The sequence below is a fragment of the Passer montanus genome, unplaced genomic scaffold, assembly GCF_014805655.1.
Source record: "Passer montanus isolate IOZ18808 unplaced genomic scaffold, ASM1480565v1 scaffold20, whole genome shotgun sequence".
In the NCBI taxonomy this organism is placed as follows: Eukaryota; Metazoa; Chordata; class Aves; order Passeriformes; family Passeridae; genus Passer; species Passer montanus.
The window spans coordinates 2586638-2613698 of NW_024366592.1; the positions used below are offsets into that span (position 1 = coordinate 2586638).

The window sequence follows — 27061 nt, forward strand, 5'->3', positions numbered from 1 at the left end:
TAGGTCTATATGGCAAAGGAAGAGATTCATTGCCACAGTTGAGGTTTCAGTTCCTCTCCTCAGCACTAAATCTGTACATACACCTTTTTCTAACGAGATACTCAACTGCTTATGCAAATTCTATAGAGCAGCCTACCTTGATCTTTGATTCTGCTTTATAGAAAAATTAAATTTCAGCTGTTGAATGAATTCCTACAGCACAGGGTTTCCGTGCTGAAAGGAATGCTCACTATACCAGTCCATCTCTCACTGCTGTCTTTCAGCTTCTCATTTCTCAGCATTCAAAGGTCAAACAAAAGCCAAGTGATAAATAAAAGCCAAAGAAGGTGAAGTGAGCTGTGTGGTGAAGAATTTGTGTCGTCACTCCTCCATGCGATAAGCCGGCTGGTGGAAGAGCAGCAGCTCATCCTGTTCAGCACCCATGGCAACAATTTGAGCAGCAGTAAACCTTATTGACAGCACACCAAGCCCCCAGCATGCAGCACCTGTCAGGTTTATTTCCATGCCAAAAGGTTGGGAAAGTAAATCAGGGAGAAGGGGATCTTCTTTTGCTTCTTTGTTGCTCTGATTTTTGAGGGAGTTATTGTCAAGGCAAGCTCGAGGTGGTTCATTCTGGATACTGAAGGACCTTGCCCACAGGACAGTGTAGAGTACTAGTACTCACACAATATGCTTCCCATACACCATGCCAGCATGTCAATTCACAGCCTTGTGCTGCTGTATTGGCTTATGGTTGGTTTTTATAATTATTTGGAAATAGATTTGAATGTGCCCTTTGTTCTCTGACAGCAGGAACTGGAAGCATTGTGGTTGCAGTGTTTTCAGTTTTAGAGTGCCTCACTAAGGGGTCGTGCCCTGTCACTGTCAGCAGGGCATTCCACAAGGAGGTGCTTTTAGCTCACCCAAGTTAAAAGATGGCCTTGAGAAATAAGGGAGCTCAGGTAGTTCCCATTTTAGCTTTGAAAGATTTCTGTGGAAAATCTTAGGGAAAGACTCCTTCCCCTGTGTTTGTCTCAGTCATCGAAGTGCAAAGTTTGTACTCAGCATAGACATGTTTCCAGTGTTTCACCACCATGCCAAATTTCGCACTGCTCTTGTCTTTGTCTTTATACTCACATTTCCTTTTTGAGGAGACTTGTAGACTCCAAAGAGCTTTTTCATAAAGGTCTTTGGCTGCCTACTGCCAGCAGAGGTCCAGTGTTCTGAGTCTCAGTGGCAGTGTCCTTGATGAGCTCAGCAGGCTCCTTGGCTACTTTCTCAGCCTAGGAGCTGAGTGTCCATGAGTGAAGTCTGTGGAAACCAAGACCTGTTTATGAGTATGGCAGCATGCATGTCATGTGTTCAGTCTGCTGAGCAGTGGTGTTCTTGGATGGGTGTTGTTTCCTTCAAGGAGTTTTCCTGCCGGGCACTCGGAATACAGCGGGAGCACGGGGAGCTGCAGCATTTCCAGGCAATCTCTCTCTCTGATCCTGTCCTCTCTCTTTCTCTCTTTCCCTCTTTCCATGGCTTGTGTGTGTACACGGTGTTAAATGTGGATGTGTGCCTCCCTCTGCTGTAGAGGGAGAGTATAACCCTTGGGAGAGAGAGCTGCAGCAAGGCCTCTGGCTTCAACGTCTCTCAGATGAAGAGGACTCGGGTACACGTAAAGGTACCCGTACACTGTCTCCACTTCCAGGGGAAGGTATTAAAGAGCAGGTCCCACATGAAGAGTTTCTGTGGTTTATTTCATTGTGTTTCCAGCTCCCTCAAAACTGAATCAGTAGCCGTTGTTCATCTCCTGGTTCGAGTGCCATAAATCAGATCTGTCGTTGTCACTGGTTTTAGGAAGGTGATAAAGCTGCCAAGTACCTCAGGATTTCTAGAAAACCTGGACAATTTGCTGCTGTAGTTTGCAGGAACAGTGACTTCCAGGTAATAAGGAGTATCAGATTTGTTCTGTACACTCAGACTACTTGCACCTGTGCATTATCTCAGACACACGGGACACATCAGAAGTACTGCCTTTAGACTGCTTGTGTCAGCAAAGTTGCTTTTTTTGTTGTCCTCTGTGTGTGTGTCTGTCTGTGGGGAGAGTCTGGAAGGAAACTAATCAAGCTGCAGCAATCCCTCAAGATTCTTCAAACAGTTACATAATGGTCATAAAATTAATCAGACATTCAAATCTAACTGGTTGTGTCATTTTCCATGATGCACTCTCTTGCAGTTTATTTTTGGTTTTTTTGTAACACATGGTCCCAATAGCTTGTTAACCCCTTATTCCCTCAATGTGGTTCATTACAGCCAGAATATAAGAGGAAAATCCAAGTGCCTTCCTGCACGTAAGGGGCATATGCAGTTGTCAAACTGCATATTTTACAACTGATGGTTGTAATAACAGTAGCTTAGCTTCCTTTTTTTTTCTGAGAAAAGAAAAATGGAAGAAGCATGATAACTTTTTGCCACCTAACTTTTCTGTGATGAGAATGAGAAGTATTAGTAAGGTGGCTGAAGGGCATACCTGAAGAAGTTCCCCCTGTTGCAGTTGCCAGGGTGCTTCAGACCTGACTCTTAAGGAGTTGGTTTGCAGGTGGCTCCTTACTCCAATAAAGTGAAAACACTCAGCCTGCCCACAGCTTATAAAGTGCTGCTTCTACAGTGGAAATGGAGGAAAGCTACCATCCCAAATCCAAGTGCAATTAATGTTCAGCTTCCTGCAAAGCTTAGCAGGCAGCCCTGAGGAAAGGCTGTGCCAGGTGTTGTTTGAAATTCTCAAGCACTTAGACATTAAAGAAGTGTTAGGTTTGCCTCTAGGCCAAGCAGCAGCCCTTGGTGTCTGGCTTTGCTGCTCATTATTTATTGGAAAAGGTGAGAGGAACAGGACAGGCTCAGGCCTCCATGGAAAAACTAAAGGTGTGTAGTTTACAGTGGTCTAAATCCCAGAGCAATCCACCTGAAAACGTGCAGATCATGTGGGACCTGCTCTTTCCAAGCCTTGCTGAGTGACTCTGTACTTCTCAGCCCCTGCTGGCAAACCTAAACCTTTTAACACAGACCTTTGTGTGGCGATGCAAGTGCTAACTCTACTCATCCTGGGGGCTGCATGCGAACGCTTTGGGACGGAGCGAGGACAGCCAGGCTCCTGTCCCTGCAGGATGGCCAGCGCCTCTGGGAGCCCGTGTGGTTGTGGAATGGATACAAAAACACTCTGGTGAGGCAACAGAGATGTAAAGCTGCAGAATCCTTGGCTACATTGTGAATCCTGCTCTGCATTTGAGTTTGTGCCTCTGAGCCCCTTTCCCTTTTAATGACCATCTGCTGATTCTGTCCTTCCTGCAGTTCCTTCTGCCTGTTTCTTCTGCAGTTTTAATGCCAAATCTCACACATAGTCATTCCTGAAATGGAAATCCCAAACACTTTGTCATGTCTGGGAAAAACATGGCTGGGAGAGAGGAGCTTGTTAAAATGAGCCAGCAGGAAATAATGAGTGCAAGCTCTAAATGCTACTAATGTGTCTTGTTTCCTTCAAACATTAGAGCATCGTATGAAAATCTAACTGCTTTAGAGGTTCTAAACTGCTGCCACAGTGCTTTGCCCTACTCAATGGTAACCCAGTTGTTGTGAAAATTGACTTCCTACTTTAAAAAGTAAGTGGGCATTTTCCTTTCAGGCTGAGATGTTTGCTTTTGAAGACCATTCCTGCAGACACTGTCAGACAGGTCAACACCTGTCCCCTGCAGAACCAGTTATTTTATTATGGATAATGAAGCCTGAGTTACAGAACCAGAGCAGACAGCAGTGGAGATGTATAAATTTACAGAGTCTATAAATTTAATACCTCAGAGTAAGTGCTCCCAGGGCAGGTGTTCTGCAGAAGTTAAACAAGCTCATCAATTGCTTAAGATGCCCATTGTTCTCTCTGACATTCCATAAGTAGCTGAGCTTTGTGTAGGCAGGTAATAGAGGAGTAATGCAATTTCTCTTAAACAGAGTAATTTGTGTGACAGGAATTCCCTTCTGGGGAGCTGTTAAGTCACAACCAAAATGTTGTTATCCTTCAGAAAAGAAATTCTCCCTTTGAACAAGTCAGTACAAAAGAGCCAGGAGTAAACAAAATGGTTTTAAGTACTAAAATTAGCATGTGCCCATGTGTGCATACACACATACACATGTGAAACTCTCAGATCCATCATATTATTTAATTCACAATGTGTGTACCCAGACTAGAAAGAAGTGCCTAGCCCAATAGTAGGAAATGAAAAACCTTTTGTCTTGGTGCATCAATCAGGTGGAGATTATTCCTCACCTTTAACAGCAAGACATCTTTGGCAATAATTATAACGAATAGGCTGAAGGAGCTGGGAATTTCTGCTAAATTGGTATTTACATACCACATTCTGTTGGACACCCAGAGAATTTCTTTCATTTCAGCAAAGCTTCTTGCAATAGACACGATGTCTGATGATGTTTTAATGGCCTCCCTCTGCCCTTGGAATGGCGTTACCCAGCTTGGATGGGAGGTGTGAGGAGCTGGAGTGGTGGATGCGTGCGCACACAGTGCTGAGCTTTTTCTGTCTGTCTTGCCAACTGACCTTAGCCAATAATATTTTCTTTTCTTATTTCCTTTCCTATGATGTGCTACCTTTCCTTTCCACTGTTCTCCCATCTTTTCCTCCCTGCCCTTCATACACCCTGCCCACAACCTGTTGTGCCATGCCCTCCTCCTGCTAGCTGGAAACCTTAGGCTGCAGCAGATTGTAAATCCGGTTGATCCTCTGGAGATCCTGGCAGATGTGCACTGGACACACATCCGTGAGAAAGAGGAGGAGGAAAAAATGGTCTCAGCCTCAAAGTCCTCCACCTCCAGAGGTAATCTCCCCAAGCCCCACACCATCAGTTCCTGGATCCCAGTTGCAGCTGTTTAACTCTGTTGCTTCTGCGCCCTTCAAGACCAGTGACTTCAGCAGGGGCAGCAGTGATTGAAAGGAGCTGCTTTCAAATTGCACTGAAATTACACTTGGTTAAACATTTTGCTTTTCAGGTCAGTGTCTGTTTCAAACTGCTGCTTTCTCAGCGCTGTGACAGTGTGACTTCTGACCTCTTTGTCTGCCTGCTTTGACTCCATAGCATTTTTCCTCACCACACACAATTTGGTAGTGCTGGCAATCTTCTGTAACTGACTAGGGATGCTAATAGTAGTCTCATGCTTTTTGTGGCAGGGAAGACTACATTTTAGGGAAAGCTGAGGGGCTGTGTTGTGTAGCTACTAGAGCAAAGATTGAACAGGGCTGTATCGAGCGTGTTTCTCTGCTGCTTCTTGTCCAACTGGGAAAGCTGAGGGGCTGTGTTGTGTAGCTACTAGAGCAAAGATTGAACAGGGTCAGCGTCTGTATCGAGCGTGTTTCTCTGCTTCTTCTTGTCCAACTATGTAACTGCATCTGGTGTTAGCAGGGAATGATGGGAGTCAAAGGGCTTGCAGATCTGATCAGTGGCAGGTTTTGGACCCCCTGTGTTTAAGATTTGACAATGTATCTACCTCTAATGTGCAAATTGTTAGTTACTCAGAGGAAAGCTTTGGAGGGAGAAAATGTTGATAGTCTAGATCTCGTGTGAGCACCTTCCAGCAGTCCCTGCTGACCTTGTTCTAGACTGTGTTACAGAGTGTCTTAAGGTAAGTATGTCATAAGTGCTTTGTCTGTGGGCTCAAATCAAAGCTCACCATGCAGCTGATGAGCAGTGCTCTTCTCAGTCTGCAGCCATGGTGACACAATTGTAGAGGGAGTATATCTGCTGTGAGACAGGGTGTCTTTCACAGAAAAAATTAAATTAGGTTAAAAATCCAGAGCTCTACCTCATGATGCTTGATTTTCTTCTATTCCAGATAATTATCTTTTTCTTACAGTTTTATATGTTTGGCATAGGGGCTGTTTAAATCCTGGTCAAACTTGATACACAGTTCCAGATGAGTTTGGTTATATTTATATTTGCAGTTTATAGAATGCACCATGATTTTATGGTGTGAAATCAGCTTCTTACGAATAAGAGATGGGTATTTTGTTCTCACTGCAGCCTCAGAAATAGGCTGTGTCCAACTCTCCGTAACTTTCAATATTGCTGGAGTGGTTGATTAATGTCTTAAAAAGCATTAAGTAAAAAATGTTAACAATGTTTCTTAAGTTTACAACAATTAGGGTTACTTGTGTTTCTGTTCAGGGGCCTACGTCACTCTTGTTTCCAGATTTTTGTTTTAATTTGTATTTTATAATACTTACTTTTCTGTGGGGTACTGTTACAGTTGCCAGCAACAGGTGATCTTTCCAAAATTGATTTTGTGATCTTTCCAAATTCCTTTGGGAAGGGAGTCAATATTTCCTTCTGTCCCTTGAAACTGGGCCAACCTAGGGCTATCTTGATGTATAATCAGCTGCTTCTATTGCTGTGTCATATGGCAGAGATGTGTGCAGGTGTTATCAGCAGTTTGGGTATTTCAAAGGCTGTTCCAACATGGGCTTGTGGACACACTGTAAGTTTTTAACCTGAGTTCAAGAGACAGATTGTTCCTGGCTGAGGAGCCAGGATTGTTCCATGATCCGAGGTGTTTGGGGAGCCATTGGCAGCAGCAGGGATCAGGTTTGATGTGGCAGCCTGGGACAGTGTCACAGCTCCCAGAAATCCCTCTGATTCTGCTTTGGGAACTCTTCTTCATCTGCTGGGCAGCTCAGGTTCTGGGACACATGGGACCTCTCTCTCATTGCTCAGCTCTTCCTTCTCTGTTTCCCTCCTCTGCAGAGTTCCAGGGGAGCAGCAGCCTGCTGGTCAGAGGTGGTGTTCTTCTCACTGTGCCACACAGGAATATTTCCTCTAACGTTACAGATCCCAAAGGAACATTAGGCCCCTGACATTTGTGTGTTATCTCAATTCAATTCTCAAGCCTGGAATCGAGTGATTGGAATTTCATAGGTTTTATTCCTGTATTTGCTACTGAAAAATTTCCCTCTGTCACTCTTCTGTTTTAGACGCTGACTGCTGGTCTCATTTTGACTTCTTACAATTTATTGTTTTTTAAATTCAGCATCCGACCTTCCCTCCGTACGCCATGAGGCGGTACAGGCGTGGCTGGAGACGGTCCCTGGAGGTAGTTTGGTGATGTTCTATGTATTCCAACGCACAATAACCCTGCCCCTCTCTTCTCCATGCCTTGAGCAGCTGAGCTGGTCCTTTAACCCTGGAACTTACGGCCCTGTCGCTACTGCATGGGTGGAGGTGGAGGGGGGACGGGGAGCGTGCATGTGCGCCTTGCTCAGACAGCCCCTTCTCGCATGAGCTCCACACTCACCGTAACCTCGGCAGGCAGGCGTGCTTAGATTTGCTTTGTCAGCTGAAGATGGGGCCAGGTTGTGTCCCCCCAACCCTTAGACTAAAAGAACACAGGGCTTTCTTGCATTTCCAAGTGACAGAGAGTGCTTAAAGCAATTGCACTTCTCTGTAGCAACTGCAAACTCTAGTTATGTGGTGAAGAAAACAGCAAAGAAGAATAAGTCAAAGCTAAGATCTTTAGGAATACTGGTGGTTGTATCTCTTCTGACCTGGTGTTCACGTTATTCAGGAAAGCCTCAGGAATGCTGAAGGATGGTAGAGCTCAGCTGTTTGTTTTGTTTCGTGTGGTCCTCTAAGCTCTATTACAAATCAATGAGCCTGAAGATTCTGGGATGACAGTGAGGGAGTACATTGTGTAAAGCTGTGGAAGTGTCTGAATTAGTAGAGCAGTCTGTGCTAGGTAGTTAATCCACAGCTGAGTTGCTTTGGCACATCAGAATAGCCAGCTTGCCTTTCAAACTTTGCTTCTGCTGCTGCTTTGGCAAGTCAGCAGCGTTTACAAGGTGTCTGCACACGATGCAGGCTGCTCACAGCTGCCAGCTAATATGAACCAAGTGCTGATCCCAGTTCCTGGCTGCCATAGTGTGTAACTTCTGAGTTATTGTGTGACAGCTTCTGGCCTCTTGCTCCTCATCCTAACTGCATATATGTATATGCACAGTATATGTATCATATAACCAGCCACCTGCAAGCTTCCTGTGTCCCTCAGAATGGGATCCACCCTTGCACCAAGTTGTTACTTATTGATGCATCTATAATCTTCCATTGAATTTTTTGTACCAAGCTATTTAAAACCTGATTTTCTCCTCTCTCTCCAACATAATCCATGTGTGTCAATCCATTCTTGGTTTCTGAATCTGAAGACCCACACATACATAGTGGATTCAGATATTCTTAACATTAGTTATGTCTTTGCAAATTTTGATTAAGATTACTCACATTTGCTGTTACCATAAAGCCATCCCATGACATTATCATTTCCAAAATAACATGAGCTATTGCTTACCTAAGCAATGATCAGACTGGGACATGGTATGATTTTGTTCAGTAGATTAATAAATGCTCCTGTGGGCACTCCAGCCTTTGCCACATGATTCAGTTTTCCTGTGCTTGACATCAGTAAGGGTCTGGATTTGATAATCCTTTGATGTAAAGGAATAGGCCAGTGCATTATCGCACATGAGTGGAACTGCATTTCACAGTAGCTGACAGAAAATAAACTAATCCATGCTCACTACAGAGCATGGAAGAAAGGAAATTCTCAGGCTGAAGGAAGAAGACAAACCACCTGCTGAAGGCTGTCTTTTGAAATAAGCAAAAATCTGTATTAAAGGAGAGGCTGCAAGACCTCAGTTTTAGGGAGGGTTTGTTTTCAAGATTGTCTTAATTAGCAATGCAATTATGTAAATAGTTCCAAGAGCCACATCATCACTAGTAAATAAAAAGAATCGGGAACTAGAAGTGCTCAATTTAAAAAAAAAAATAATTATGTTTCATGGAAATGTTTAACAAAAAAAAAGGCAGCAAATCATCAATTGCACAAGTTTTTTTTTAGAGTATAATTTAATAATGAGATTTATACTCCACACTTTGGTCTTGTCTCTCCTCTTGTAATTAAAAGCTGTCAAAAGCAGTAGTGTCAGATGTCATAGTTTTCAGAGTTACAAATTCAAGAATCTCTTCTTTGTTTTGACCTAGCAAATCAAATTGTGGTCTGTAAATGGAAAAAAAAGAGTTTTGAATATGTAATTTGAATTACTTAAAAGTATCTCAATTAATGATCTGTAACAGAAAAAAGGTTTTATGTATGTCATTTTAATTACTTTATCTCAATTTGTGCCCTAGTCACTTGTACAGCACATGCATTTTCTTTGACCTTATTACCAAAGACTGCTGTAGCTGCACAGAGTTAAACAGTTTCCAAGTGTAATAATGGTAAATCCCATACCCAGACTCAGACTTACACCCTCAAAGCCAGCTTCAATTTCAAGGTGAACAGTCCTGGTTGTGAGGTTCCATTTTTGACCTAATACACATATGCTATCAAGTGGTGGTAACTGTTCTGTTGTGGTGAAGAAAAAACCAAAATGTTCCTGGAAGAACAGTAACCTTTATTCTGGTTTGATGTCCTCCCGGTCCCCTTCTTGTTTAATTTTTCACAACACCTGTTGTGAAGCTGACAAAAGCCCTGGCAGCTTTCACTGCTAGTGCCTTGGAGACTCCCAAGGGCAGGCATTCCCTGATTCACTGGAGTCTGGAAGTGTCACTTCACCATAGATGTCTCTCCAGGTGACACATTTCAGGATTTCTTGTATTGACAGTAACTGATAAACATCTCCAGTATAAACTCTTGGTACAGTTCAATATAGAACTTTTTCACTGTGTAGTGTTTGTTTTCTTTTCTTTTTTTTTCCCTCAATATTTGAATATATTCTAGCTCCATGTGAGGAGGATGATGTGGAGGATGAGCTGGGCACAGAGCCTGCAGACACAGAAGGGCAGGCAGGTGAAGAGGGAGACACGGGTGCAGAGCTGGACGATGGTAGGGTACCACTGTGCAGCCTTTAAACCTGTTGTGTGAACAGAATGTATTGGCAATGAACACTTTGCATGAGGGTACTTAAACCTGGTCTTATTTTTAGAGGTGTGGGAGTTTGTTTCAAATATCTGAGAGGGAGCCAGGAGTGAGGGACAAAAAGAAAGAGAAGAACCTCAATGTCCTGGATTATGTAATGAATTTCTCATGTCCTCTCATCACATGTCTTGTGTCTGTATTCAATACTAATCCTGATGAATAACAGAAATAGAATTAAATTTGTGAAAGCTCCATAATACTGTCAGAATGCTTCCTGTGCTATTGTAAAATTAACTGCATATGGCAGAAAACATGGAAAAATTTCCTGAGAACTGATAAGAGAACTTCAATTGCTGATTTAACTCTTTGTACTAACAGTCCAATCATTTACTGCTTACATTTACTGCTTAAATGACTAAAATTATCAACAAAAAAATGAGTCAACATTTAAGTGTTCAGGTTATGAAAGTGGCTAGCACCATGTGAATAGAAATTATTATGCCCTGATGGACTTGTATCCAAGTTCTCTTGGTTTTTTCCATCCATGATCAGACATCGCCTCTGATGCAGAAGCGGAGTTTCGCTTACGTCGGGGTGGGGCAGAAGGGGCAGAACTGAAAGTCTCTGAAGATGAAGAAGAAGCAGAAGATGCTTCTCACAGTGTGACAGAAGGTAATCACTTTCTCTTTAGTGCTTGAATGATGTTAGTTGCATTTGAGATAGTCTATACAGTTATGGGATTTAGGAGAAGAGAGTCTCTTGGAACTGAACTGTCTCATGGCTCTCAGTGGCAAGGTCTGTGCTTGCATTAACGTTTTGAGAAGAATGTTCTGAATCCATTAATTACAGCTTTGTAAAATGTGAGAACCCTTCTAACTGCCTTTTTTTTTTTCTTATAAAAGCTGTTATTAAAAAGCTTGTACCATTTTGGACATTTAAAAATTTCTGTTGTGTTCCAGATGTCCAATCTAAAATTTGTAAAAAGCTGAGAAATTTGTTATTACTTGCTGTAACGTTAAAAAAAGGTAGAATAGTAACGGTTTATGTATTTTTGTAACATTTTCCCTTTCCCTAGATCCATGCAAGCCACCCATCCCTATCCAGCCCTCTAGTGACAGTGTTCTTCCTCTGTCTCCAGCTGCTAGTCCCAAAGCAAAACAAGCAGAGGTAAGAAAGGGAGTCTTTCACATTTTCTATTTACCAACTGTAGTTCAATAGAACAGTTTGTTGGATAAACTAATGAGGACTGACAGCAGAGGGCTCTCCTTTTCTATGTCTAATATTTATGTTGATCTTGAAATCTGACTTCATTTAGGCTTAAAATGTAATGTGTATTATCTTTTTTCCTATCTTCAGAGTGTAGTGGCTCTATCACAGCCACACAAGTTCCCATCACAAAGCTCCAGGCAGCACTATACAGGGTATTTTAATTTCAGTGAGCAACTAGCAACAGGTATATGTGATAAATGAAGGGAGCCTTAAGTGAGGTGTTTCCTGTTTAGGCTGGTCTGGCTGTCTTTGATGTGCCAAAAGCAGATTCTGTGCAGCTGCAATTGAAAATTACAGTAGGAACCAAAGCAGTGCCTCTTTGTTCCAGAGCTTGACATAGTTCAGCTCAAGGAAGTGAGGCATGTCAGTGTTGTACTGTCATGTTGTCAGCCCTGGGAGACAGCTTGCAAGTGTACTGCAGTGTGCAAGAGCTGGAAGTACCTGACCCTTAAAATGTTCAATTCAAATTTTCCCTTCCAAATGTTTTGTGGTTTGTTTTTTTTGTTTTTTTAAGGAATTGCTAAAATATTTGTCTTTGAGAACTTTGGCATAGACCAGTTTACTTTTACAGTGGGCTGAGTCTGGTTTGCTGACAGCAATTGCTGACAGCATTTATTTTCTATTAAAATAATTTTTTTTATGGTCATCTAACGATTCTATCAGACACTATTATTATTTAGCAGGCACACTTTAGGACACAAAATTATTATTTTGATACTTGGATGGTTTCCTTATTTCTAGCTTTGTTAAAAGAAAAAAAAAAAGTATCTGTATTCTTGTGTGCTCAGTGACTTTTTCATTTTTCTCTAGGATGTAGAAGATCCCCTGGCTGAAGTGTGCCGTGCAATAAAATCCCCAGAGCCACGCTTTTTTCCTGAGCCTTTCATTCTTGAGGAAAGACCAAAGGATGAAATTCCCAAAGACAGGAAAGTCAAAAGCCCTTTGGTGCCGCCATCTCCAGTGTTGTCCCAGCCGGTTGCATCACCAGAAGCCATTGTAGCCCCATCCCCAGCAGAGTCCCAGCCAGGAGCACCAGCACTGCCCTCATCCGCAGCATCTGCTGAAAAGCCTATCTGCTCCCAGCCTTTGCCTTCTGCTGAAACATCCATTCCATCCCCAGTGGAGCCTCCAGTATGTTTCCAGCCTGTCCCAGCCTTAACATCTACTCCTTTAGCCAAACTGGCCCTTAGGGGCCAGGATGGTGAGGTGGAAAAACTGGGGAGCCCTACTACTGCAGAAGAAGCCCTGAAACGGAGCAGCCTGGTGGAAGAGTTCTGGATGAAGAGTGCCGAAATCCGAAGGAGCTTGGGGCTCACCCCCGTGGACAGGAACAAACGCTCAGAGAGCAACTTCACTGTGTCTGCTCTGGAGACAACTCCTCAGAAGACTTTCAACAGCAGGAATATTTCAGGGGATGAAAGGATCCATCCTGTGAAACCCCAGCCTGCCCCAAGGAGGCAGGGGCTATCCAAGTTAGAAAATGAGCAGATCTCTCTGCTCACTCCGAAGTCTCCATCAGAAAAAGAGCTAAAGATTCCCAGTGAAGTACGGGGAGATGTGTCCAGCAGCTCCGGACTTGGCCTTCAGGAGAGCTCATCTAACATGAGAACTATGGCTAGCCAGAGCTTCAACACTTCCGACTCCACCATGCTAACTCCCCCATCGAGCCCGCCCCCACCACCTCCTCAGAACGAGGAGCCGGCCACGCTGCGCAGGAAGAGGTACCAGGCCCTCTGGCAGAATGAGGTAGAAGCCAGGTCACCTCCAACACCAGCATCAACACCTCCTGTTCCCCGACAGCAGGAGCCAGCCCCTCCTGCCAAGGAGACCCCCCCGGCCAAGAGGGACGACGTGCGGAAGTCGTTCGCGGAGAGCGTGGATGAAATTCCATTTGCTGATGACGTGGAGGACACGTATGATGACAGGACAGAGGACTCCAGCCTTCACGAGAAGTTCTTTACACCTCCTACCAGTAGGCCGAGGCCAGAGAAACCACATGTTTTGCCCTTGGTCAAAGAAAATGGTGGTCCACCCTCCATGGAAGGAGGGATTCACCATAAGAAGAGGGTGTTCCCTGACATTTCTGTGGAGGCCAAGGAGCTTGCTGAAGAAAGAATGAGAGCCAGAGAGAAGTCGGTCAAGAGCCCAGCACTACGTGATGCCATGGCTAAACAGTTGTGTAAGATGAAAGATATGGAGGTGACTGCTGCTGCTGCTGGGGTCACAAGGGCACGAAAGGCATCTTCTATGCCCTTGAAGACCAAAGAGTTGTTTTATGAGTCTCCAAAACATTTGGCCTTGAAATTGGCAGAGGGATCCGCACGAAAACATAATTCTGCTACTGAGAAGTACTCCACTCCTCCTGCTGACATGGCTGGACCTGAAGGGTCTGTCAGCTCTTCAGAAGGCTCCAGTGGGAAGAGTAAGAAAAGAAGTTCCCTCTTCTCCCCTCGTAAGAACAAAAAGGAGAAGAAATCCAAAAACGATAGCAGACTTTCTGACAAATCTAGTGGTGGGACAGAGGAAGCAACAAAGCCTAGGTCGTTATGGAAGTCTGTTTTCTCTGGCTATAAGAAAGACAAGAAGAAAAAGGCTGATGAGAAATCTTGCCCAAGTACTCCCTCAAGTAATGCCACTGTGGATTCTGGCAAGCACAAACCCTCTCCACTGATTACAGCTGCAGGTATAACAGATAAGTGCCTCTGCACTGTGCACTTTTCCGAGGTGTCCTTGAAAATAGTTTTGGTTTGCTTTGTGGTTCAGCTACTGTGCTGAATGCTGCTGCTCCCCAGTGTCAGATGGGCAGAGTGGGGTAAGTGCTAGGGACTGGATTTGTGTGTCTGCATATTGACAGAGTCCACTGAAACAAAATGGAACCCTAACTAAAAGCTTAATTCTCAATATGTACAAGGTACATCTGGTTTATGTCTTAGATTTGAGAAATAAGCATCATTTGCTGGAATTTGTGACATTTCATCCCTACTTTAAATCTGATCTTTATCTTTTCTTTGGCTGATCTCTTTTCTTTCTTTCCGCCTGGCTCCACAGAGGTGAAGACTGCAGAGATGCTGTTATTCCTGTTCTCAGTAATCTGGTGGCTGTCAGCTGATCTCTAAAGGAGGGATTTGGTAACCTCCTTTAAATTCTTCACATGCCCACCAGTTGCAGGCAGAGATGTTTAATGGCAACTTGGGATACAGTAGAGAAGTTACCCATAAATGTGATTAAAAGCAAACATGTTACATTTCTCTGGCATTGTACAAACAGCCAAAATAGAGCCAGCTGCTGTCATTCCAGGTGCTATATCTATCCTAAGAGCATTGATACAACACAAAAAGAGAACCATGATCATTATTTCTAACAGCATTTGGAGAAAGTGATGCTCTCTTAGAACAGCTCAAACTCATGCTGGTCATTTTGTGGAGCAGGGCTTCTTTGATCCCTCGCAGGCAAAACAACTGACACTGACATGAAAGGACGGAGTACTTTTGGTGCTCAGTCAAACAACCTACAGAGTTTACAGAAAGGATTGTTAGCACTTCTCTAATTTCCCCTTTTCATTCCCACCTTGACAGATTTACAGCTCCGTCAACACCTGAGTTTCTCGGAGGACTCCGACCTCTCCAGTGATGATATTCTGGAACGCTCCTCCCAGAAATCCAAACGAGAGGTACGTAGGTGGGAAATGCATTTTAGATGGATCTAGCACCAGTCAGATTACAGACTCAATCACATCAGAAACGTGGGTGATTAATGTTGTTGTTTTTACTCTTTCTCCCATGGAGCAGGTTTTCCTGTAAGTCGGCTGACTGTCCTATGTAAAATAAGATGGTTTCACTTTTTTCCATGATTACAAGCTACACTGCACTGTTACTATAAGAAGGATCCATTGTCTCACTCTCCCATTACTTTACTGGGCACTAAAAGGAAACAGACTGGCCTGTAATCTCCTGGGTATTCCTTTTTCCCCTTTTTAAAAATGGGATTTTGTTTAACCCTTTTTCTAGTCAGTGGGAACTCCACCACACTGCCAGAGTATCTCAAATATGATGGGTAGTGGCTTAGGCCCTTTCTCTGCCAGTTCCCTCAGAACTTGTGCACCTGTAGATGTCTTAGATGTTCTCAAATGTGACTTTCTCCTACATGGGCAGGTCTTCATTCTCCCAACCCCTTCTGTGACTGGGATGCTGTGGCTGGAGCCACTTGCTGGTGAAAATCAAGGCAAAGTTAGAGCACCTCAGCCTTTTCCATATCCTGGATAACCAGGTTTCCAGTTTCCTTCAGGAGAGGGCCCATGTTTTCCCTAGTCTTCCTTTATCACTGACATACCTATAGAAGCTTTCCTTGTTGCCATTGATGTCCCTGGGCAGATTTAATTCTGTCAGGGCCTTAGCTCTCCTAACCTGATCCCTGGCTGCATGGAGAGTTTCTCTGTATTCCTCCCGGGCTACCTGCCCTTGCTTCTACCCTCTGTAGACTTCCTGTTTCTGTTTGAGTTTGTCCAGGAGCCCCTTGTTGATCCACACAGACCTCCCAGCATTTTTGCCTTTGTTGGGATACATTGCTTCTGAGGTTGGAAGAGGCAATCCTTGAATGTTAACCAGTTTTCCTGGGCCCCTCCTCTCTCCAAGGCTTTATGCCATGGTATTACACTAAGCAGATCCATGAAGAAGCCAAAGTCTGCTCTCCTGACATCCAGGATAGGGAGCTTGCTGTGCATCCCCCCCTGCTGGCCTAAGGATCTTAATTGCACACATTTATATGTGGAAAATGTATAGTGAAAGCAAAGTTTCAAAGCTAGTTGTTTTTAAATTATTTGATTCATTTTTAGAATGCCACTATTAATGTAAAAACAAGGGAATAATTTAAGGAACTGTTTGCTCATAGCTGTGAAGAATCCTCCTTTCATTCCTGAGAGCCTCTAAGCTCTGCTAGACAGAATTGGCAAGGTTTGAAGGAATATGTAGAGAATTTATTGACCCCACAGAACACGAAGGCTCTTCTGGTACACCAAAATGAAGATTGTGCTCCCACTGGTCTTCCCTGGTGGTGCCTGGTACCCATGTTAAAAAAGCTCAAGAAGAAAAGAGCCTCTGGGATGGAAGTATCACAGGCACAGTGGCCTGTACCTCCTGTCTCAAACCTGTCATCCCATGTGCACAAATCTGTCTCAGATGCCAAGTTGATCCTTGGCTGAGATGGTAAAGGTGTGGAAGTATTGCAAATTGAAGTGTCATATGAAATGCTTTCTAAGTTTATATGGTAGAATGAACTAGAATAGCTAACGAATTAATTTAAGGCTGGTGCAAGAAATTGATGAACTAAATAGGAATTTTCTGTATTTACTTATCTCTCTTTTAATCTCTTTCCCTAGTTGGTCTAGATCTCATCTGAGAGGAAGATTATTTTGTTTTTATTTTATTCCCTTTTTTCTCTCCCCCTTCCATTCCCCCTTGCATGCCCTCAAGGCGTTTCATGAGAAATTCTGCATTTTCCAAGAGATGCAGAAGAATGAGGTACCTGGGGCCAGCAGAGGACAGATACCCAATACCTGGGGTTCAGATAAGAGTTACAGAGTTTTTGGTCTGCCTTGACGGTCATTTTTTTTCTATGCTGTGGCACTTAGATTTAAAATGGCTTTTACAGGAAGAAAGATCATATCTTTCTTTAAGCACATATCTTTAAGCACAGGAGGGGATGATAAGTGATGGTGGCAGATGCCTGGAATCCTCATACTGAAAATATCTCACAAGCTCTGCCAAGGATCTGGTAGTAGTGTCTCGTTTTCACTCATTTGCTGTTGCTGAAGCTACATTAAGAATTTATTTATCCAGCATCTGCCTATTTTCTTAAGAATAGTTTTGAGAATGTATTTATTTAGAGGATATGGATCTGAAAACTTCATTTACCCCATTGTGGTGCATCCTATCCAAGGATGTAGAATATACATGCAAACACTGGAATGCCTTGCTGTCAAAAGAAATGTAACCAAACTTCGAGTCTGACCAAGCTGGGTTTGTACTGGTTTGGGGTGGGAGTTGTATTTTTTAAGTTATAACCTGCCTGCTACTTTATATGGGTAAGAGCTGACTTACTGTTTGCTATTTAACTTTTATGTGAACCCCTTCTCCAAACTGAAATCCTGTTCGTGCTGCTTTTTTGGTAAAACAGTGAGCTTGCTTCCCAGACAGCCTGCTGTGTTTAGCCTGCTCTTTGTGATCAGCAGTGAATTAATTCAGTGTTGTTTATTGTGGTGTCTCTCAAGAGAAGCATCTTGTAAAGAATTCCTAACGTGAGCGCCCCGTGGGTGTTGTGTTTGTAGGTGTATTGTCACCATGTGTGTGTTTGTCATTGTTCCTGTACAGTTGTGGTGTTGTGCTCAGGTGTTCACCACCACAGGTAGCTTGCTTTTTCCTGGAGCCTGCAAACGTGCTGGTGTTGTTCTCTGGCTTCTCGTTTGTGACTGGTTTTAGTTAATTGAATGTGAGAGTGCAAAATGCTGTCTGTTTGCCCAGAGTGGCACAATGCCTTCTGGACTTCATGACATGAGGGGAAATTTACCTCTCTTCTTAGCAAATAAAGATAAGTGCTTTACTTGCCTTCTGTTTGAGCCCAGGGTAGCATAGAATGTCCTTGGCTAGAGTAAGTAGTGATTTCCCCCTTCTTCTCCTGCTTCTTTCCCCCTCCAATTTTAGCTTCTGAAGATCTTGGGAGGCTCTCCTTTTAGACAAGGAGGTTCCATTCCTGCAGGACACACAACTCACTCTGAGCCTATCTGGTGTTTCTTAGTTCATGAAGCAGTGAATAAGATTTATGATGTTGATTAAATATCAATTACCATTTCTATGAAATAGAGATAATTTAAAGCTGTGGAATAAACACAACTCCTGGGAGAGACTGTAAATCAGAATGTAAATGGAGAGTTGTGTGACAGAGTAATACATGGTTTGCTGAGCCAGTTCAAACCAAATATGTTCCAGAAATAAGCCATTATTCCAAATCTTAAGCCTGAATTTCATACTCATACAGGTAGGCAAAGGCCAAATAATTCCTCTAGAAAAAGGTATTTCCAAGTAGACTGTATCTTCAAGGAGGCTGCCAAAATTAATTGCCTTCAGGAAAGTGCTAGAAACTTGGTTTTATGGCCAGAAGTTCCATTGTGCTCCATTGGTCTGGGTCACGTTCAGCATTTGCACAATTTCGTTTCATGTAAAAACCACTTTGTTTTATTACTGTGCATCTGTTTTCAATGTTGAACTGATTTTGCTTCATTTTGTGCATTTTTTTTATTTTTCTCCCTTTACCATTCCCCCTTTAAAGTCGATCTATGTACCACACGCCTTGGCATTCAAGAGATCATACTCGTCAAAGGTAGTGTCTCCCTTCCCACTAGTTGGCCATTGTTCATTGCATGTCCCCCTGTACATTAACCCATTGAATCCATAGCTCCAACCACATGTGCACTAACATCAACACTGACTGTGCATGCCTGAGATGTTAGCAGACATGGGCAGCAAATTCTTTGTAGAGGATGTCTCCCAAAAATGCATTAAGCTCCGAAATGTCTGGTTGGAATGCATGCGTTTATCAGTGCACCACTGTACAGTGATGTGGACTGTCTGTGAGCTTCAGAAGAAAATTGGTTTTCAAGGCACTTAAATATGTTTGCATATTCTTCTTTTTTAATACTTCGAATGTGAGTTCAAATGAATCATCACTCTTCAATCAGCAGATTTCAAAATTGCTGAGTTGGCTCAAATCTTAGTGAAATTCTGTATCAAGCTAAAATCAAGGCAGAAGTTGCTGCTTTCTGAAATTCTTATTGTCTTATCTTTGCAGTCACAACAGTGTTACATGGGATAGAAAGGTCATGTGCTCTGTCTCCTTGCCTTCTAATTTGAGTACCATCATGGATTTGTGTTTTCAAAAAAGAGTAAAGTGTGAGCTTTTTGAAGCTTTAACAGTGGTGCTTGCCAATGACCTACCTGAGGGATTTTTAACTAAACTGTAATCCTATCTTAAACTCTGTTCACTGAGAACCATCAACAGGGGTAGACTGAGCAATGTGGCAGCACAATAACTAGATCAAGCAAATTTCAGGGTGGTCTGACATAACATTCTATTCTTGAAGTTGACTGTCCATGGAGGAGGTCTCTTTCCAGAAGTGGAAGGCACATGTTTACAGCAGCCCCTTGAATCTTACATCCATGTACATAAGAAAAGAGGCTTTTTCTTCACTCTAGTTTACTTACTGCAGTTGTCAAGTTTTTTTGACACTCTTAAAACTCTTTGAGAGAAAGCCTTTCTAGGCTATGCTGTACCCAAGTAGTGTATCTGGTAAGATCCTAAACCAGATTTCAGTATTGTTAGAAAAACATGTTCTTGAACTAGTTTCACTGACAGAAAAGAGGAAATAGCTTTTTATTTCTATAAACATAGCTTTTCCCCTTTTGGATAGCTTCTGTTGGTGCAATATTCTACATTAGTCTGTAGTAATTTCTTAGCTTACACTGCTGTAACTGTTCATGCAGACAAGCCTTTAGCCTCTTTTAAAATGAAATCAAGGGGACTCCTATCAAGATGAACCCTCTACATAGTACTCATTGATTTATCTAAATCCATTGGCTAAATTTATTGAGAAATTAAATTTACTGAGAATAAAAACTGGTTTGATCTTTTGGAGAGGTTTCATATAGCAGTGGAAGGCAGGGGTGGGATGTCATAGAAAATCACAGCTTTGCAGCTGGCTTAAATGCTTCTTCACTCCTGATTTGGTCCTGAAATTGTTGCTCACTGCATTGTGAACACCTTTGCCTACAGAAGCTTGACTTTTGACACAGCCATGGCAAAGACAGAACACCTCCCTTCTGAGATTTTTGGAAGAGGTCATCCCTGCCCTCATATCCCTGAGCATGTAAATGAGATCTGCTGTTGTTTTTCCTTCCTTCAGAGGGCCTACACAGAAGAGGAGCTGAACGCCAAGCTGACGCGGCGAGTGCAGAAAGCTGCCCGCAGACAAGCCAAGCAAGAGGAGCTAAAGAGGTTACACAGAGCTCAGGTAGCGTCTCACAAGGCTCTTGTCATGGCACACAGACAGCTCTGTGTGAGGGCACCCTGATCCTGACATTCCTGTGGGGGTATCAGAACAGATGTCTACATGACTGCTTCTCTTTCAAATTTCATGTCATGCCACAGAGAAGCAAAGGATGGCTGAAACCTGTCATGAGAGTTTTACAGTGAGAAAAATCATGCCCATAGCACCTTTCTAGCAACCATCATGCACTGAATGGAACAGTGATACTCACATAATGCCTGATGGAGCTGCACCTATCATTGCTTTGCTAGGTTATGCTGGTGGGTGATGTGTTATCAAATTAACCTTTAATTACCTGAGAGTCTGCTGGAAAACTGCTAACAGCATCTACAGGTGAGGAGATTTGTCAAAAACTCAAGGCAGGGGCTCAGCTGACTGAGTAGCATCACCTTTCAGTTCAGTGTTCAGGAAAATGATAGGAATTGTAGCAAATAAATGAATATCAAGGTGTTTGCAAATTTACAAGTTAAGATACCACAGGGTGGGGAGGATGCTGTCACCAGAATCTGTGATGCTTGCTGTTGAAGCAGTATTGAGTGCAGGGAGCCCCCAGTGTGAGGAATGATTGGTATCTGACTCTATTGATTCAGAAGGCTGAACAATTGCTTTATTAAAACTATACTATATTACATTAATACTATATTATAGCTATACTAAAAAATGCTAAAAATATACTAAAGAATACTAAAGAAAAACCTGTGACTGTCTCTAGACAGCCAGGACACAGCTTTGACCCAAGAGGCCAAGGAATCAAAATTATCCTTAGTACAATCTAATTGATAAATCACTTCAGGTAAATAATCTTCCTCACACATTCTACATGTGCAAAAATAACAGGAGCAGCAAGTAGAGATAAGAATTGTTTTCTCTTTCTCTGAGGTTCCTCGCTGCAATTCCCAGGAAATATCCTTGGGAAGTTGTGCCTGCCTGCTCTCCATGAAGAGAGCTGTGGCTACAAAGCAGGGTGTTGTTGAATACAAATACTTGTTTTTGAAAAGGCAAATCTGACTGAAATCTCTTAGTGCTGGCTGTGTGCTGCAGACAGAGCAGGAGAATTGCTTTGGTGAGGTTCTGCTCCATTCCTCTCTGAACAGATTATCCAGCGGCAGTTGGAGCAAGTGGAAGAGAAGCAGAGGCAGCTCGAGGAGAGAGGAGTTGCTGTGGAGAAGGCCCTTCGAGGAGAAGCAGGTATCCATCACAACTTGGTTTGGTTTTCCATGTTTTCTTACCAAGTGCTTGTGCAGTAATCTGTAGCTGTTTGGATTTTAGAGGCAATTGGACCTTTATAGCCTAGAGACTGATCCCAGTGTGAATCCCTTCTCCCTTTTCTGCTATCTTTTTGAGGCCTTGTTTTTCCTGTGTTTCATCTAATTCTGGGACTTCCCTTTTGGCAGAGACTTAGATCATTTACCTTTGCCTGAGTTAATTATCCAGCTACTACTAATGGCTGTTTCTGCATACTACTGGATACTACAGCTGGAAAATTGCAGGGGTTTCACAGCTGCCATTCACACAGAGTTGTCACAGTGAGACAACCCTGTTTGTATGTTAAGGAAATAATTGTGGAATGGTGTGTGCTTTCTCTACTGTGTTGGATTATCAAGGTAGTGTCCTTACAAGGGACCATCACAGAACATCTTCCTCACTGCACAGCCCAGCACACTGGCTACTTCTGACAAAGTTGTGCAGAGCAGAAATGCACATGTGTACTGAAAGGTATCCATGTCAAGCTGGTAAAACAAATGTTGTGTGTACTTGAAATTAAATTAAATGAGTATCATCTGATCTGGCAAGTATGTAAGTGGAGGAGTACCTGGTTCAGATAATGCTGATCATAGTATAATGATTTGGGAAAAAAATCCTCAATTTGCAAGGAGTCAAATATCCAACAGGCAAATGCAGTGTGTGTATACCTGACAAGGCCAGGATGATGTGCCTGATCACAAGGGTCAGAGTTCAGAAATGGCAACAGTGGAACAGATGTTTGGAAAATGTTTGCTTGTCACTTGAAGAGCCACATCTCTGCCTCTGAAGATGGAGCTTGATTAAGCAGTGAGGGTGCACCAGAGAAAAAGTCTGTGGCTTCCTGCCAGTTATTACTCAGCCAGCATTAGGTATGTCTGGTACTCATAAGGGTGTGCCAAAGAAGCTGGACTGAATGCTCAGCAAAGCAAATAGGTACTACAAGTGTGAAGAACAGTCTTGAGGACTTCAATATGTTTATGATCAGGATGTCTTTATTCATTTGTGGGATCAAAAAAATAGGCTTGTGCAAATGCCTGTCTTTGCAGGGCTGCCTCCTTCCTTATGCTGTGTCTTCCTGTCTAGCCCCACTCTGCTCTCTGGCCTGCCAGTTACTGGACTTACTAAAGCCACCTCCATTGTTTCCAGTGGTTCTTTTCATTTTGCTTCTTTTCATCTGGAAATCCAAATAATCTTGATTATTGAGCTGCTGAATGACTTTCATGTAAGACATGCCAGCACAAGTGGGAAATCTTAGCAGCTGAGAGAATATTATTCTTAATATTATATAGAGTTTTCTCACTGAAGAACCATAGAATGTCTAAAACACGTTCAGAGAGGACAGAATATGACCAAGTGTAAGAATTACAGTTTTATATGGGACACTGCAGAATTTGGATAAATAGCTTCTCACTCCCAGCTCTCCCAAATGGAAGTAGTCTTAGATGAGTTTATGTATTTGTTAATTTCCTAGAAGAACTGTGACATTGTGGGTCCTGCTTTGCAAAAGGGATCTCTTTTCTTCAGGAAGTCTCTAGGCTATGCTTTGCTCTTGCAAAATATTTCTATCAACAGGTCATATATTATGTTTGCAGAAGCTTAACTCTGACATAAAGATTTCACCAGAAAAGATTTCACCAGAAACACACCGTTGGGGTGGGAAAAGACAGCATGTTCTAATCTGTGATGACTAAAACACAAGATTATAAATAATTTCATGCTTCACCTCTCTAAGTCTTCCTGCATGGCCATAGAATCATTTAAGTTGGAAAATACTTCTAAGATCATGAGTCCAACAGTTAATCTAACAGTGCCAAGCCCACCATTAAACCACATCCCTAAAATGCCACATCTACACATCTTTTGATACTTCCAGGGTGAGGACTCCACCACTGCCTTGGGCAACCTGTTCCAGGGCTTGACAAACCTTTCCATGAAGAAATGTTTCCTAATATCCAATCTAAACCTCCCCTGGCACAACTTGAGGCCATTTCCTCTTGTTGTGTTACTTGGGAGAAGAGACCACCCCCCACCTGTCTACAGCCTCCTTTCAGGAAGTTGTAGAGAGCTGTAAGGTTTCCCCTCAGCTTCTTCTTTTCCAGACATTTTACATGTTTGCAATAAAAATAACTGAATTCCTTCTTTTTGAGATCTGTAGTATCACATTCCATGAAGTTAATTCCTGCCTGCAATATCCACTAATTATTCAAGAGGGAAGTATCATTTTTCTGTCATCTGCCTTGTGACCTAACAGTGACCACTACATTCAGCAAGGACTGCAGTGTAAAGGTGTGCAGTCATGCTCTTGTCTCTGATCAGTCCCTCCCCTAAGGAAACTATGAAAACAAAAGTTCCAAAGGGAAAGGCAGTGTGTAAAGTGGTGTTGCCATCTAAAAAAAAAAAAATCTCTTTACAAGTTTGTACAAGGAGAAAAAATGGGGGAGCTTGAGAGGTGTCTGCTGTGCACTTACTTTGTCCACATAAATAGAGAAGGACTGCAGTAGAGCATCAAAATAATGGCTCTTCCATAGGCAGCAGCCAGTATTAACTGTTCCAGAACAAAGTATGAGGCTCTGTAATGATGGGATTTTCAGGTTCCTTCCAGGCAGGGAAAGAAAAAAACACTTATTGATCAGCATTTAAATATGAAGTTTTGGGTAATGTTAATAGTAGTTTCTTACTACTTAGAAATCCAGACAGAAGAAAGAGAATTCTGTAACTTGCAATGATTCTTTTCTTCTTCTATTATAGAAGGCAAGACCATCTGAACTCCTTTATGTAGTTTATCATCTTCTAACATATTGCTTCTTAGTCATCTCTTCTGTCTGTGAAGAATTGCAAATTTTTCTTTTGTAGGGTCTTCCACAAACTTTAATTCCTCAAATCTCTCACATCTGGACCACTTTCCATTTTTAGAAAAAAGTATTTTTCAGTTCAAATGCTAAGAACAAAAACCAGTTCTGTAGATAAAAATGTATTTACTTAGAATAATTTTGTTTCTACTTTCTATCTATTTTGTGTCATCCTTATTATGTTATTGGCAAATAACTTATACTGAGAAGATTGTTAATCAATTTTTCACAGTGATGGCCTGCTGTTTTCCTGAGAGATTACAGCTTTTGATCTTAGCAATAGATACAGGCAGCTCAATATTCTTTTCAGGAATTTCACACATTATTTGCTATTTGTCAAGTTGGAATATTTAGAGGATCATACTTGCTCTTCAACTAATCAAACTCAGAAACATTTTGGAGGTCACCGTCAATCATGACAAAATAATTGTGCATTCTTGCTACCTTCTTGTCTTTTCTTTTTTAAAATTAGCTCAGCCTCAGGCATGGCACAGTTGCTCTTCTTCAGAAGCTGAATGCTCAATGTAGTGATTCAGAAAATCTCCCAACCTATGATTACTTTATTGCCTTAATGTGTTCTCTGTGATTATCTTTGATAATCTCAGCTTTGATAGCTGCATTCATAGCAGGAATGAATGATTAGGAGGGTAAGCTTTATTTCAAGAGGCAGTGTAAGCTCTGCTTCAGGGGGAGATTTGTCATACACAAATGGTCTGAGCTGCTGTCATCCCTTGTTTTCCTTCCCTCCCTGCCCTCCTCCTATTGCATCATGAATGAAGCATTTTCTCAGTTTTCTGTGGTGTCCCAAGGGACACCTTGAATGAGTTAATTAATGTAATACAGTATGACTAATGCAGCAGTACTTTGTATGATAGTGCATTCGCCTGTTTGGACATGCTAATGACTTGGATTTCCTCTGCGAATTTTTTTTTGTCAATCATTAACTTAAAAATATGTCAAATCAGAAATTTCCTGAACCTTTCTTTTATTCCCTCTAGCATAAACCTTGATAGTCATTTTTAAGAGGTTGGAAAACATCTCCTGTCAGATCAGTACTGAAAAGTTTAAGAGCCACCTCTTTACATCAAATGAATCATATGCAGTGAGAAATGTTGCTCTCAGTACTTCCATCTGTCTGCTCCCAGTGAAATGTTCCACAATGCTAGACTCGTGGTGCCCCTGTCTCTAGCAGCTGTGGAAATGCACATCTCTGTCCTGAGAACTGCTGTGCAGTTCTTCCCTGGCACAGAGACTGCATCAGCAGGAGCACACAATCCCATCTTCCCGAGTGTTTGCCATTCATGTCGGCGCTCAGTCAGTGCCTCACCTGTGTGCCACACACCATCCTCCACTCACTCACCTCCAAGAAATCAACCCTTACACCTTTCCTGCAGCTGTCCTAAGAAATTACAGTTTCCTTCTGACACATTGCTCAGCTCCAAAGCAACAGGATTAATTCTGCTTTTCTCAGCAAGAACAGGAGAGACATCAGTGACAGGTACTGCTGCAAACACAAATAGGTGAAGTGTCTCTGTGTAAACTTCTTGATTTTCCCCCTTGGAAGTCCTCGCCTGCCTCCTGGAAATTTTCTCTTCATCTTCCCAATATATATGTTTGTGATATATTTGTTTGTGTGTACATATTTGTATATATACGGAGAAAGAGAGACATATAGTATTTGTGTATATATATATGTGTGTGCCCACGTGTGTAGCTGCCTGTCTCTTGCTTTCCCTTTTTGTTTCTATGTCTTTCTCATATATTGCTTTGATTGTATGGGGCTAGGGTGGGTATCTGACTCAATAACTGTCTTCACCAATTCCTTGTTGTAGACTATTGGGGAGAGTCTTATTACAGTGACCTCATCGACTTGCATCTGGGTGGTATGTATGGCTGAACCTCCTGCTGGCACTAACCCTGCTGACACTCCTCCCCACCCTCCCTTCACCTACTTCTCCCATCCTTGGCTCACAAACAAGAAGAAACAGCCCTTGCACATGACTGATGATAGCAGAACCCCTTTTCCAGCTCAGGAACAGGAGATTCTGGCATGTTCCACAAAACATGTGTAAGGCTCCCTCTTCTATTTTTCACCATGCTGATTTTTTATAAATTTGCTTACTGTTTTCACTCCAGCCACCTTCCCTGCTAGCAGTGGAAGGTCGTTCTGTTTTTTTGCTTCTCCTTTGAAAAGTCCAGCTCTATCACTGAAGTTGTCTTTAGGAAAGTATTTTAAGGGGGACCGCAGAGCAAACAGCACTGTCAAGGATTAGTCATGCTGTTGCCTCTGTCTTGCCCTTCTGAGGCTTGTTTTTTCCTTCCAAAAAAGCCAGAGTGTGCTGCTGATCTAACAAAACGAAAATGTTCCCTCAAGGGACTTTGAAAACACTTGCAGATGGTACATATGTCTTCTTCCTTGTTTTGTCTTACTGTAAGGTTAAAAAAGAATTTGCTGTTGAGAGTTCCAGTCATTTTTTGCTGGAATCCAGATTGCATCGTTACACAACTATTAAACTTCTTGCTATGTTATTGCTTTAATACCCCATTTAGTGCTAAGCACACATTGCAGTGTTTAGTTCTCATTTTCACTTGGGAATCTGGTCATCACTCCATACCATGGTTCTGCCCTTGCTTTAATTAATGTTAACTTCCTGAGTTCCTTAGTAGGGAATTAAC

General features: G+C 42.4%; 1 protein-coding gene across 1 annotated transcript in view; it reads left to right on the top strand.

Moving 5' to 3' along the window:
* MICAL3 (microtubule associated monooxygenase, calponin and LIM domain containing 3) overlaps positions 1–27061 on the top strand; it is a 158719-nt gene that overhangs the window by 115008 nt on the left and 16650 nt on the right. The window contains exons 27-38 of the mRNA XM_039708267.1: positions 1470–1648; positions 4708–4845; positions 7049–7111; positions 9791–9895; positions 10481–10600; positions 11004–11095; positions 12008–13880; positions 14773–14867; positions 18518–18568; positions 20148–20255; positions 21386–21479; positions 26218–26268. Of these exons, the coding sequence (XP_039564201.1) occupies positions 1470–1648; positions 4708–4845; positions 7049–7111; positions 9791–9895; positions 10481–10600; positions 11004–11095; positions 12008–13880; positions 14773–14867; positions 18518–18568; positions 20148–20255; positions 21386–21479; positions 26218–26268 (2969 nt within the window). The remainder of the gene's footprint in view (positions 1–1469; positions 1649–4707; positions 4846–7048; positions 7112–9790; positions 9896–10480; positions 10601–11003; positions 11096–12007; positions 13881–14772; positions 14868–18517; positions 18569–20147; positions 20256–21385; positions 21480–26217; positions 26269–27061) is intronic.